Source organism: Pelodiscus sinensis, chromosome 11 (assembly GCF_049634645.1).
Source record: "Pelodiscus sinensis isolate JC-2024 chromosome 11, ASM4963464v1, whole genome shotgun sequence".
Taxonomy (NCBI): Eukaryota; Metazoa; Chordata; order Testudines; family Trionychidae; genus Pelodiscus; species Pelodiscus sinensis.
The window spans coordinates 33,926,950-33,940,383 of record NC_134721.1 but is presented as its reverse complement, the minus strand read 5'-3'; the positions used below and the strand labels follow the sequence as shown (position 1 = coordinate 33,940,383).

General features: G+C 58.8%; 1 protein-coding gene across 1 annotated transcript; it reads right to left on the bottom strand.

Annotated features, from left to right (window-relative positions):
• Positions 1 to 14: 14 nt before the first annotated feature.
• On the bottom strand, positions 15 to 11,129 carry LOC102460830 (dual specificity protein phosphatase 10-like). The gene is made up of 4 exons (XM_006125055.4): positions 10,959 to 11,129; positions 5,745 to 6,919; positions 3,952 to 4,284; positions 15 to 3,033 (listed from the first exon to the last, which is right to left on the bottom strand). Exons 2-4 carry the CDS (start codon positions 6,904 to 6,906, stop codon positions 2,762 to 2,764), a joined length of 1,767 nt encoding a protein of 588 aa, XP_006125117.2. The 5' UTR covers positions 6,907 to 6,919; positions 10,959 to 11,129; the 3' UTR covers positions 15 to 2,761.
• Between the last annotated feature and the right edge of the window lie 2,305 nt (positions 11,130 to 13,434).

The window sequence follows — 13,434 nt, the reverse complement described above, 5'->3', positions numbered from 1 at the left end:
GCCCCTTCCTTTCAGCCTTGTCCCCACCCAGAGGCAGGGGCTGGAGCAGGAGAGGATGGGCAGAGGAGGAGGCAGGACTCAGGGAGGGGGGCACTAGGCTGGGGCATCAGGCAGGTTGGGTGCTCTCCTTGTTTGGGGGTTGCTCAGCCTGTGCCACATCTCCAGGCTGGAGCCCAGCTGGGGGCTCTCATTGCCCAAGTGAGGGGCTAACTTGCCAACAGCCATTTAGCAGCATCCCCACCTGCCCCTGTCTGAGTTTCAGCGCAGCCCCACACAGGGCTTGTCCCACAGACTCCCATCCCTCCAGGCGAGGTGCTGCAGGATTCGTGGCCGGGGTGCCTGGCACCTGCGGAGTGCCCCTCGATGCCCCCTCCCCACCTGCCAAACAGCTTTGCTGGGTCTCAGCCTAATGCCCAGTGAGTCAGGCTCAGGCAGCCCTCGGGTGCCCCTGATCCGTGTGTGGGGCCTCTGGCCTCCCTCCTAGATTCTCCTCCCTGTGCCTTTCCCTTCCCGCCAGTCGCAGATCCCCTGGGAGGGCCTCCTCAGCGGCTTCCTTTTAGGCCCCTCCCTCCCCAGATCTCCCTGTCCCCTCCCCAGTTACCTCCCCAGAGCACATCACCGCCTTGTTACAAAAATGAATCCACGTTTAATAAATTATTCCTGGCCTCAATAAATAACAACAATTTCCAAAGAGAAACAGCAGAGCTCCCCCCACCCACCTCGGCTCCTCCGCCCAGAGGTGGGAGGGCCTCTTTAAATACAGAGCTCGGAGATCAATGGGGAAAAGGGGGGAGCCCGATACGAGCCCCCTCTGGGGACAAGAGAACAAGGATTCTTGCACACGGTCTAGCCCCTGGCTGTGCAGTGTCCCCTAGCCAGCTCCCAGAGCAGGGCAGGAGATGCATGACTGGCTGTGGGGCAAAGGATTGTGGTCAGTGGCTCATTGGCCACTATGCCAATGGGGCCTGTGCTCTGGGGTCCTGGCTAATTGGGGCCCCAAGAAAAATGGGCCTTAACTTTCTCCTCCTGCCCAGAAGCAAGCTTGGGGTGCTAGGGCTTCCCCTGCCCACCCAGCGCGCCTGCCTCCCTTGCTTGCCCAGCAGGAGAGTGGGCAAGACCCACACACTGACCCTGGCAGGATCACCAGGAGGGGGAAGACTGTAGGCAGAAGGGTGCGATTGTGTGAAGGGGGAGAGCTGAGTCTGCATGGGTGTTGTGAACACGTGCATGGGGCTGGGGCTGTGTAGGGGGGCTTTGGTGTGTTGTGTACGTGCGTGGCTGCCCATAGGTTTGCTGCCCCAGGTGAGGCTCTGCCTTCCCTCGGTGGGGGCTAGGCCCTGTAAAGCCTCTTCTGCAGCCTTAGCTACCAGTTGGGCCTTAAGACCTTTAAGAGCCAGACCCCAGGGGTCCACCCCTGCAGGAAGTCCCAGCCGGGCTGTCCAGACACATGGGAACTCCTGAGTGAGGGCACAGTGGGGTACACGGCCAGACTCGGGGGTGGGGGGCTGTGGGCATGGTGTGTACAGGGTGCCTGAGCGGGGGTGTGGATGAGTGTGCATATGGGGCAGCAGTGCCTCTTGCTGTTCAGAAGTGATGGGCTCTAATCGCTGTCACACACACCCCAGCAGAAATTGGCTCCATCTTTTATTCCACACTCCCCCCCCCCCATCTACACCTTCTCTTGTGTGGGGGAGCCAAACGCACTGGACAGAAGGGGGAGGGGATGGAAGACATTAAAAATGGGGGGAAATTTCCCCCAGCTTTTGCAGGACCATTAACTATAGAGTCCCCCTCCCATTTGAGGGAGCAGGGAGAATAAAGGGTTAAAAGCCAAAAATTCCTACTGCATTTCAGATAAATAACCCTCCTCCTATGCGCCCCAGCCTCCACAAATCTTCCCCTCCCCCCAGAGGAGCGCTTCTTAAAGAGACAGTATCCAGCAGCCTCAAGAAGCCGACCAGCATGGTACAAAAGCAAAGGAGGATCTCCCCTTTTGGAGCCCCTCCCTAAGTCGTTAAAAATAAATATCCCCTAATGGAAGACTATTCTGATTTACTATTGCCCTGGAGAAGGGTGTGTCTCCTACACTGGGGGCTGGGATGGGGTAGGAGACTCCCCCCATCCAATTTAATCCCTGCCCCCCATGCACACAGGAAAGGTGCTACTGTCACTTTAAGACAACAGTCAGTATAACAGGTTGACGGTCAGGTATGGAGCAGCAGAGTCCAAAGAATAGGGTGGGGGGGCAATAGGGCCCCCAAAACTCCATCCACTGTTGGCGCTGTGCATCAGTCTGGAAGAAATTCTGTGATCATCCTGAGTTTTCAAATAATTTGCTAGTTTGGGGGGACTGGCCTGTGTCCCCCCAATTCCTGTAGGGTCCCCTTTCTCCACAGTGGACTTCAGCAAAGCAGCACCCAGAGCCAAGAGGCCACGGGAACAACAGGTCATGGGGAACCCCTCCCCCTAATACACACACACACACTCCAATAAATAACAGCAGGCACCAGCCCTCCCCAGCGCGCGTGCGCATTCACACGCACACACGCGCACACACACACATATCAGTCTTGGGGTAAAAACTGGCCCCTCTCCTCAGCCTTCTGTCAACGAGCGTGGAGTGGGCAGGGTGGGCATCGGTGCCCTGGTATCTGGCCCGCAGGCCTGGTCTGTTGGAAGCCCGTCTGACCAATTATTGCACACGCTCCTTTCCCTCCTTGCCCCGCCCTGAGATCGGTGGCCTGGCCCAGCCTGGGCCCCCTCACACCTCGGTCTCCACCCCTGTAAGCTTGAGCTTGGGGGTGAGGATGCGGGGCGTGACCCCCGCATTGAGATCTGTCTCGAACTCCAGCAGCTGCCCCATGAAGTTGAGGTTGGGCGAGATGATGGGGCGTTTGCCTTTGACGTACTTGTAGGCGTCGCTCATGGTCATCAGCGTGTGCTTCATCAGGTAGGCGATGACGATGGTGGCTGAGCGCGAGACGCCAGCCTGGCAGTGAATCAGCACACCCTTCCCCCGCTGGTGTGCCTCCTCTGGTGGGGCGAGAGAGACGGGGGGTCAGTACAAAGCATGGGTTGGAACCATCTCTTTGCCATCCAGCCCTAAACACAGCCCTATACAACCCCCCTGCATCTTCCACTATCCCCTGAACCCCAAAGCCTGCTACCCTACCCTCTGCACTCGACCCCCTGCACCCCCAGACCTGCTACCCTACCCTCTGCAGTCGACCCCCTGCACCCACAGACCTGCTACCCTACCCTCTGCACTCGATCCCCTGCACCCCCAGACCTGCTACCCTACCCTCTGCACTCCGACCCCCTGCCTCCCCAGACCTGCTACCCTACCCTCTGCAGTCGACCCCCTGCACCCACAGACCTGCTACCCTACCCTCTGCACTCGATCCCCTGCACCCCCAGACCTGCTACCCTACCCTCTGCACTCCGACCCCCTGCCTCCCCAGACCTGCTACCCTACCCTCTGCACTCGATCCCCTGCACCCCCAGACCTGCTACCCTACCCTCTGCACTCCGACCCCCTGCCTCCCCAGACCTGCTACCCTACCCTCTGCACTCGACCCCCTGCACTCCCAAACCTGCTACTCTATCCTCTGCACTCGACCCCCTGCACTCCCAAACCTGCTACTCTATCCTCTGCACTCGAGCCCCTGCACCCCCAGACCTGCTACCCTACCCTCTGCACTCGACCCCTGGCACCCCCAGACCTGCTACCCTACCCTCTGCACTCCGACCCCCTGCACTCCCAAACCTGATACTCAGTCCCCTTCATTCCTCCAGCCCTGCTGTGTCCCCTCCCATGCAGGCCCATCTCATGGTGGGGACGGGCAAAGTGTTCAGGAGGATGGTGCAGCCTCCCAACCCCTCCACCTCTGGGGACAACACCCTGCCCGGCGCTGCCCTGCTCCCCAGAGCACCCCTGCTAGGCTCCCGCACCGATGAACTCGAAGGCCTCCTCGAAGTACTGGCGCAGGTCCTGGCGGCTGTTGTCGGTGGCGGGCAGGCGCTTGTAGCGCAGGCGCCCGCTGTGGGCATGGTAGAGCGGCAGATGGGTGGTGACGTTCAGCACGTGACCCACGTTGAGACTCAGCATCTGCTCCAGGTCCTGCGCGTCGCGCTCATTGCCCAGGAACAGGAAGGGCAGGATGGGGCTCAACTCGGCACTCTCCAGGTCAGGGGTGAGGGGTGGCCCCCCGGGGTCCCCATCCAGCCCCTCCAGGGCTCCCCCAGCTTCCTCCAGCGGCTCTGAGGGCAGCACGGCCACACTCCCTGCAGGCAATGGCTCAGCATCACAGAAAGTACTTGGGCCCAAATGTAGACCTGCCCCAATCTGAACCCCCGAGTCCCCCAGCCTGTCCCCTCTGCTGCCCCAAACCCAGACACTCCACCTGACTCCCCAGCCACAGCACCCTAGCTTTGCCTTCCTCAGGGGTAACCATCCCTTAGAACCTCTGAAACTTAGCCTCCCCCCCGCCCCCCGCTCTGGCCCGAGCCTCCAGCTCAGACCTAACAACCTCCAGTTTTCTGAATCCTAAACTCAGAGCCTCCGGGAGTCTCCAGACTCCAGCCCTGCCTCATAACTCAGCTGTCCCTCAGCTCGACTCACAACCCTGGACCCTGCGACCCAGCCAGGTTGCAAACCTGCTGCCACCCAGACTTTTGGTGCCTATGTCCCTCCTTGCCCTGAACAGGCACCCCGTCCCTGACCTTCGACCCCAAACACCCCTAACACTGACTTTCAAGCACTGAACTCCTCTCACCCAGACTAACCCCCAGTCTCTGACCTTCTCCCCACAACCCTTCACCCCAAACTCTGAGCTGCACAAGGTTGGGGAGAGGAAAAATGTTGACATTTCCTGTTCTGTTCACTGCCCTCCCCTCCCAGGGCCAGCACCTCCCAGCAGGATAAAATGTGGTGGGGTCCCTATGTGGGTCCAAGCTGGGGTGGGTTGTGAACATTGGGAGGAAGGGACTGGGAAGGGGGATGCTGGGAAGAGAGACACATGGGGAGGGGCTTGAGGGAAGGAGGTTGAAGGGGGGGGTCTCTGGGAGAAGGCAGGGCCAGTGGAATTAGCGGTGCTAGGGGTGGTAGCACCCCCAGATTAGATATAATCCCAGCTGCTCAATACCTGGCCCCCATCAAAACCAGGAGTCCCAGTTTTGTTCAGTGGCTGTCAGTGCCTTGCAGGGAACCAGAGAGGGGAGTGATGTCATGTCACCAGCTGGGCTGGGATCAATTCCGCTCAACAGGCTCAGAGCAGGTGGGAGAGGAGGGAGCCTAGACAGCTGCATTGACTGCCCCCCACCCTGTAACTCCACCATCTGTTCCCTCTGGATCCTGCTGGGATGAGGTCAGAGGGTCCTGTGCTGGGGCATGGCGGGAGGGCATGGGAGGGACAGGACGAGGTTTGGGACAAGAAGGGCAGGAAGGGTTCACTGCAGGAGTTGCAGGATCTGGGGGTCAAACCTGGGAGAGGGGAGGGTGCATTGGGAAGGGTGAGTCCTGGGGACTTGTGGGGGGTGGATCTCTCTCCAGCCCTAGGAATCCCTGTGAGAAGCCCTGTCAGGTCTCAGCCAGGACAGGTTTTCTCTTCTCCCCTCTGTGCACCCACTCCCCTGACTCCCCCCCCCCACACACATCCAACCCCCTGAGGCCTCCAGGGGCTGGGGCACCACGTCCACCACAGCCTGCCCCCTTAGCAGCACCATCACCCCCCATGCCCACCTACCTCTCCTGCCCTGCACCTCCTTATTGAGTGAGTCCAACATGAGGTGGAGATTCTGGGCAGGCAGGGTTTTGGGGGGCTCAGGAGGGGCCAGAGGGACAGGGGTCTCCCCCGCTGCGGCACAGCAGCCGTTCTGCTGCTCCTTGGGCCAGAGGCGCTGCAGGGAGTCGTGGGGGTCCTTGGAGGCCATGAAATCCAGCATGGCCAGCTTGCCCTGCTGGAGGCGCCGCCTGCCAGCTGCGTCCGACACACTGAAGTGCATGGCGCCCTGCAGCTGGCTCTTGGTGTACTGCACCAGGTTGCGGCAATCCAGGATCAGGGGCGCCCCCTGCTGCTGGGTGCGGGAGCGGCTCATCTTCTTGGCCAGCTCCTCAGGCCAGATGGTGCGCACACTGTAATCATCTTCGTCGTAGCTGGAGGGGGACGAGCTCCGGGCTGGGGGGTCGTAGGCCACGATGGGGTCGCTGCTGCAGAAGCTGCAGGAGGAGCTGACCGACTTGACCGAGGGGTTGCATGCCAGGCAGGCCAGGGACTTGAGGGCTGATGGGGTGCAGGGCAAGCACCCCAGTTTCTTGACTGAGGGCGGGGAGCAGCTAAGAGAGGCCAGGCTAGAGTGGCAAGACAGGCACCCCAGGGAGCGTAGCCCCGGCTTGGGGCTGGCATCGTCGCAGCGCATCAAGCGCCAGCAGCCGCGGCAGCTGCCTTTCAAGGGGTGCATGGTGCCGGCGCCGGGGCTGGAGAGGCGGGAGGAAGTGGGTGATGGGGTGTCCCGCCCGGCCGGTCGTGAGTTTTCTTTAAAGCAGCGTTTCTTGAGCTTGGCTTGAGGCAGCAGCACCTTGAGCTCCGGCCCCCCACAGGATCTGTTGCCGCCCTGCTGGAGGTCGAGCTGCAGAGAGAGGTTGCGCTCGCGTGTCCGGCTCTGCCCGGCCCCCACCGTCAGCTTAATATCAATGGTGTGGGAATGTGGAGGCAGGAGGCAGGCCGGGGGCTCCTGGTAGGGTGGGGCAGCCCCCGTGCGGTCCTTAGGGGGTGGGTGGCTCGGGGGTCTCTGTGCCCGCGGCGACAGAAGTGGCTTGTCGGCAGGGAAGCTGTGGTTCAGGCGCAAAGCCAAGGTCTTGGGGCGCTGGAGGATGGAGAGACGGTCTTCCAGGGGTGACGGAGGCATTGGGAAGGGTGACCTGAGGAGAGGGGAGAGAGGGGGACAGGGGGCTGTGAGATCCTAAGGGGGCACAAAGGGCTGATCCCCACACCAGCAATCCTCCCCCCCGCTCTGCAGGCCTCCCCAAACTGCACCCTGTGCATCACCCCTGGACTGAGATGCAGCAAACTCGTTTTGCACCCTCCCAATAGCTTTTTAACCCTTCACATACTGGCTTTGACATTTCAGGTGACTGGCGCCCTACTGGCTTTGCTGTTCAATAGTCCCTGCCAAAGGCATCTGCACCCCAGTGCTGGGATCCCCGTATAAACCAGAGGTACTGGGCGGGGGAAGGGGAGACAGAGAAGCTGCGTTAGGGTTGCTCTAGGCAAGCCCTCCGGATCCAAGCTCCTAATTGCAGATTTTCTCCCCCCCCCTCCATTTTGGTGCCTTATCTGTTCCAAACAGCCCCTGCTCCCTGAGGCTGTCAGACTCCAAGAGGCCAATTCATCTCCCTTCTCTGCACCAGCCAAGATTAAACTCCCCCTGCCATGTGCCTTGTGGGCTCAAGCAACCTGCAGCCCCACCTTGCCCACACAGCCGGGGCACAGGGCTCTTGGTGGGGAGCATATCCCATTGGGGCCATGAAGGGATCTTGTGGGAAATTACACTCTGTGCCCCGACCCCCACATGCCTCCCCTTCACACACGCCCGCCCACCAGCCCCACACAGCCCTTCCCTGGCCCCCTTAGCGATTCCTTAACCTCCCCTTTCTCCCCGTGTCCCAGGGATGGTCCATCCCCCTCCATTGCCACCCCTCTCCAGCCCCTCCCCATGGTCTCTGCTGTCCCCACACTTCTTGTGTCAGTATCCCCAGGACTCTGCTCTCCAGCTCCCCACCTGGCCAGCCCCAGAGCACTCTCCCCCCAGGACAGCAGCGCTACTCTCAAGTGGGGTGACAGGGCCAGCTATTGCCATCCGCACCCCTGGCAGCAGAGAGAATGGGAGGGACAGACCTGTGGGAACAGGGGGTTCCCCCCATTCCAGTGGAGTGCCTGTGCCCCTTCAGCCTAGGATCCCCCCCTAACCCACCAGGGGCTGTTGAGGGCTGCAGGGCCTGGGCTTGAGCCACTCTTAAGTACCCCCACATGCACCAGCCCAAGGGGACAGCCATGCACAGTCACAGCTGTGCATAGCCCTACAGGCTCACACACTCCACACTCAGCCACAGGTGTGCACAGGTCCATGCTTGCACGTGCTCTCTGGTACACACACACACACACACACACACACAGAGGTGCATGCTCCTAATACTCATGCTCATTTGAATGCACACACTTTTGCAAAGTTACACACACACGCTCCTCTGGCTCTTGCCTCCATGCACACGCGCATTTGTACTCATGGAAACACGCATGCTCACATCGGTGCATACTAATACCAGAGCACGCTTCATCAGTGCACACTCCTGCTGATGCACACGCACCTCCATGTACGTACAGGCACGCTTACATCAGAGCACACTGAGTGGTGCACGCTCAGCCTAATGCAGGCTCACCCATGCACGCTCATGCCCACATGCTCTGCTCTTTAGCTGGCAAACCAGGTCCCTGGGGCAGCATGTTCAGTCCCTCCGACAAGAAAAAGCACGGCTCTGCTAAAAATACCCAGCTGAGCTCAGGGGCTGGCAGCGCCCGAGAGGGGCTTGTGCTTCCTCAGGTTACCACCCAGGGTGAGCTCACCAGCTGGCCCCAAAAGTGCTGTGCTGGGCAGAGTGAGGCAGGAGGGCAGGGGACTGTTCAGGCAGCTGTCCCCGTCTCTGTCAGCAGGGGGCACTTCTAGCCTCATTAATCAAAGCACCCCCAGCTCTTGGGGATAGGGGGCGGGATCCTTGGCCACCCCACCTCAGGATGTGGTACCCACTGCAGTAAAAGTTCCCTGCAGATTCGGACTGGGGAAAGGGCCGTTCTCCCACCAGTGAAAATTCTGATTAGCTAGGGTCCAGGCTTAGGGTTAGGGTTAGGGTTTTCTAGCTGGAAGGGTGGTGCAGCTGCTCCTGCCCCAATGCCTCTCCCCACCTTACTGCTACAAGGTTCTCCTGTCCCTAGACTCCCCTCCAACTCCTGTCCCCATGCCACTCCTCCTGCTCCCATACCCCCAGTCCTGCCCTCCCTCTTCCTGCACCGCCCCTCGCCAAGTCAGGCTACAGCCCCCATTCCATAGCGCTAGTTTACCTTCTCCCACATTTTGCCCCATTCCAAGATGGGAAATACTCCAAGTGATGGCAGCAAGTGGCTCTTTGGTGAGCAGCTGCCTGTCCCTAAGGTAGAGATTGGGGTAATGAACAAGAGCCTGAGGTGGTTGTGTGTCTGTGTGTGTCAGGGTACTTTATCGTGTGTGTGCACATGTGCACTATGGGATATGTATTTGTACAAGCTTTTGTACATCGTGTGCAGTTCTGTGCATGGTAGGGTGTGAGCGTGCACTAATGTGAGTTGAGTGTGCATCTCTGTGAGCTTTGGTATGCTATCCTGTGCAAATCTCTGTTTATGCACTTGTGCATGTTGCGGCAAATATATATTCTGGTGGATGTGGACACTTTGCAAGCTTTGGCACACTGGGAAATGGGAGCTGTGATAAGGCTAGGTTGTGATGGTGAGGGAGCGTGTGCAAGCTTTGCATATTGTATGTGGGTCTATGTATGCATTTGTGCAAGCTTCATAGCTGATTGTGGGTGTCTATTTATGCAGGCATGGACATGGGTGTGTGTCACAGCACAGGTGAGTTCAATCATGCATGGTCCTCTAGCAGCTATTTCCACACTGGTGTGTGAGATGGGAGTGTAAAGCTCAGGAGCCCATTGGCCAGCCCCAGAAGTGCCACCAATAACTCCCCTCCTGAGCCCCTCAATATGGTATCACAACCCAAAAATAACCCCTTGTGTCAGTGCAGCGCTGAGCGCAGCGTGGGCACAAGCTCCCTGTAAGGTCACAGCTGGCCAGGCTGACAATACCCCCTCCTGCCTGGGTGCTAAGCCATGAACCCAGTTACCACTTGCAGCTGGTAGGATCCCACTCAGCCCCCTCCCACAGCCTGACATCACACTTGTCCTGCACCCCTAGTCTGGCACTGCCACCTGTTCCCCCCACTGTGGCATTGCTCCCTATCTCCCCAGTCAGCCATGGCCTCCCCAGCCTGGCTTCACCCCACACCCATCCGCCCAAGTGCCCATTCCCCTGCCTCTTGCATTGTCCTCAGTCCGCTCCAGCCTGGCATCGCGCCACATCTCCCCAACTTACCATCAACCCCCCAGCCTGGCATCACTGCCCATCCCCTCCTATCCTGGAACCATGCTCCCATACACCCCAGCCTGGCATCACCTTCCAGCCCCTCCTATCCTGGCACTATGGTCCCACCCCCCACCCTTAGTCTGGCATTCCTGCCTGGAGCGGGAGCCCGTCTGTCACCCATGATCGCGGCTCCAGCCTTCCCCTCCCACGCACCCCAAAGCTCTGCCGTAGCAAGCTGCGCTGCCAGTCCCCACAAGCCGTGCTGGCCTGTCCCCGCTCCCCGCTCCCTCCTTCCCCGGAGCCCCGTTCAGACAGCAGGATCCCCCGCCATCCCGGCTGCCAGCCGCCACCGTGGACAGCTTCACCCTCCCCTGCCGCCGACCGGCCCTCTGCCCCAGCTGCCCCCATCAGCGCCCTGCGCCCCCGCTCCAGGTGTGCGCCCCCGGCCCCCAAATGTGTTACAACGCACCGTCCAGCTGCTGCCGGCTAGGACCCCCTGCGCCGGGGGTCACCGCTTTCAGGGCTGTCTCCTCTCCCTCCCCCCGCACCCCCGTTCGCCCCACCTCCAAATCTTTGCACCCTCGTCCACAAAGCGCTGCGCCCTCCCCCCGCGGGTTTGCACCCCGGCACCTGGAGCCAGCCAGATGCTGCTCCCCTTGGCCCGGAATCTTCCCTTCCCCAAACAAATCCCCCGGGCAGAGGCAGCCCCGTGCCAAGCCCACCGCGCACTGAGTGCCAATCAGAGCCCCCCATCTCCCCAGGGCACAGGGTACCCAGGCACCCTCTTACCTGCATCAGATCCCTGCACTGGGGCTCCAGCCCATGTGGGCTGAGGGTAGGGGGGTCCTTGGAAGCCAGCCCCTGCGTCCCCCCAGTGCCCAGGCAGGTTCCACCCCCCAAGTTGCTTATTTACTCCCCCCCACCCCCACCACTATCTGGTGCTGAAGCTTTGCTTTGGTGGGAGGGGGAGCCGGGGGAGGAGGGGCTAAGGGGTGACATCATCTGTAGCCAATGAGAGAGAGCCCGGATCTCCGGGATGGTTAGACACAGAGTAGCACGTGACCCAAGCTGGTTTCATTGTGAAAGGAAGGAGTCCCCTTGGCTCTGTCTGTCTGTCTGTCTGTGCACGGCGGCAGGCGCTGGAGAAACACATGGAGAACGACCTATCTGCCTAATCCCATACAGCCATAGATCCATCCAGCCCATAGACAGCAACCAATCTAACCCACAGGTCCCCTAGGTCCATCCATCCAAGTCGATTTATTCATTCATCCCCCACACATCCATCTAACCAGATCTCCATTCAACCCTCCACGTGTATTTATGTACCTATCAATGCCCATACACCAGCTATCTGTTCCTGCACACATCCATCCAGATCTGGCTATCTATCCATCCCTGGACACATACCCATCTATTCCCATAAAATCTATCTGGTATCCTTCTGTCTATCTATCACTATCCATGCTCCTCCCCACACCTTTTTCCTTACTGTGGTGTTTCCCATGGCGACATATTTTGTTTCAATTTTATAACTATCACTCTCCCTCCCTGAAAGGCTTACAGCTGGGAAAACTGAGGCAGTGTGAGAAGGAAGAGCCTTGTGCTGAGTATTATGCTGTGTGTCTGCAGCAGGGCTGGGAGGAGAACTCAGGAGAAGTCCTATAAATGCTTCATTACAAAGTGTGAGGGGCAGGGTGGCTTAAATGAATTTAGCAAAAAACTCTGAGATCCAGGAGGAGTCAGTACATTAGCATAATGCCTCTTGGTGTCTCCATCCCTAAACTCACTGCTAGGAGCCATCTGTCTGTCCATCCCCAGTAGTACAGGCTTATATCTGAGCTTCCCAGGGACAGTAGGAGTCATATGAGTAAGAAATTTAACAGAATAGTTGGACCTGGATCCTTTGCAGCCCTTGATTCACAACACATCTCCCTTGCCACCCTGCCATGCTGAATGGGAGGGTGGGGCACTGTGGGCCTAGTGTGCAAATACATTGTGCTTGTTTTGCACACCCACTGAATCCCAAATCCAGGCAAGCCACACCCACTGCACACAGCAAACAGATACCAATCCCTGCTAACACCAACACCATGCCATGCTCTGCTGCCCCGAGCATGCTCCACAGGGCAGCACAGGCAGCTTTGCCTTTGCATATCAGTGCCTTTGATGGGAATGCTATTTTCCCTCCCGCTGACATCTCAGGGGTAGACTTTAGCACAGGTGTGGTGGATGACTCCATAGCAGTTACTCACTGAGTGACACATACCTGGGCGGGGACATGGCCAGCCTGGAACTGGCTCAACAAGAAACTCCTTGAGCCAAAGCCAACAAGTTTGTTGGTGAGGTCATGAGGGTGGCAGGGGAGACTCAGACAGCACAAGGTCAGGGGCCAGATCCCCAGCTGGTGTAAACTGGCCACAATTCCACTGGCATCAATGGGAACTAATGCTCCAAACTGTGTTTCTTTATTGTCTACTGATTTATACGTGTGTGGGCTCGCACGTTGAAGAACCCCTTTCTAGGGAGTGGGGACCCTTCCCACTAGTCTCTAGGGTGGTCCTTCTGCCTGCCACTCCAATCTCTCTGGGGCAGCAGCACCCCAGAGCCAGAGCTGCCTCCATACAGAACCTAACAGCCTGGCCTACCTGGACTAGTCCCATGGGCAGAGCTGGTGCGGGGCAGCGTTTCCAGGCTCTGGCTCTTCTAAAACTTCTTTCAGGAGCAGTCATGTTTCAGGAGTGCTTGCATTGTCCTTTGCACTGGCACTGCTGTGGGAGCGCCCCCCTCAACCTCCCAGGGTGCCTTTCCACACCTATGAGTCACCCGGGTTGATCACAGTCCTGCCCATGTCCACGAGCTAAAGGGGCTTTCCTAGAATTGGCTCCTAGGGGATTTCAAGGAGGAAAGTAGAGAACCAGGCACTATACACTCACTACGACACCCAGCTCAGTTCAAGGGGCCATGCATGTCTGGACCAGATCCTGGGATTAGGTGCAAATTTGTTAGGACTCCAGAGTTATGTCCGTAGGTGGAGGGAGAGCAGAATGGGGCATGCTGCCTGGATGGGGAGGGTAATGATGTGGAATCCCTATCACTGATCTGATCCACTGGAAGCCTATTCCAGAGCTAGCCCTACAATTAGACAGATGTCCCTAATACATGTGTGTATTTGGGTAGGGTATGTGTGCATTGGAGCATGTGGATGCATGGCTGTGAGGCAGGAGTATGCATGCAGGGTAAGTATACATGTAAACATGTCTGT

Bases quoted from the DNA above. Each gene is read 5' to 3' on its own strand.
- LOC102460830 (XM_006125055.4), bottom strand. From the start codon at position 6,906: ATGCCTCCGTCACCCCTGGAAGACCGTCTCTCCATCCTCCAGCGCCCC. The intron at 4,285-5,744 runs GTAGGTGGGCAT...CATTGCCTGCAG, and splicing joins GGAGGTGCAGGGCAGGAGAG to GGAGTGTGGCCGTGCTGCCC. The intron at 3,034-3,951 runs GTGCGGGAGCCT...TCGCCCCACCAG, and splicing joins GGAGGCCTTCGAGTTCATCG to AGGAGGCACACCAGCGGGGG.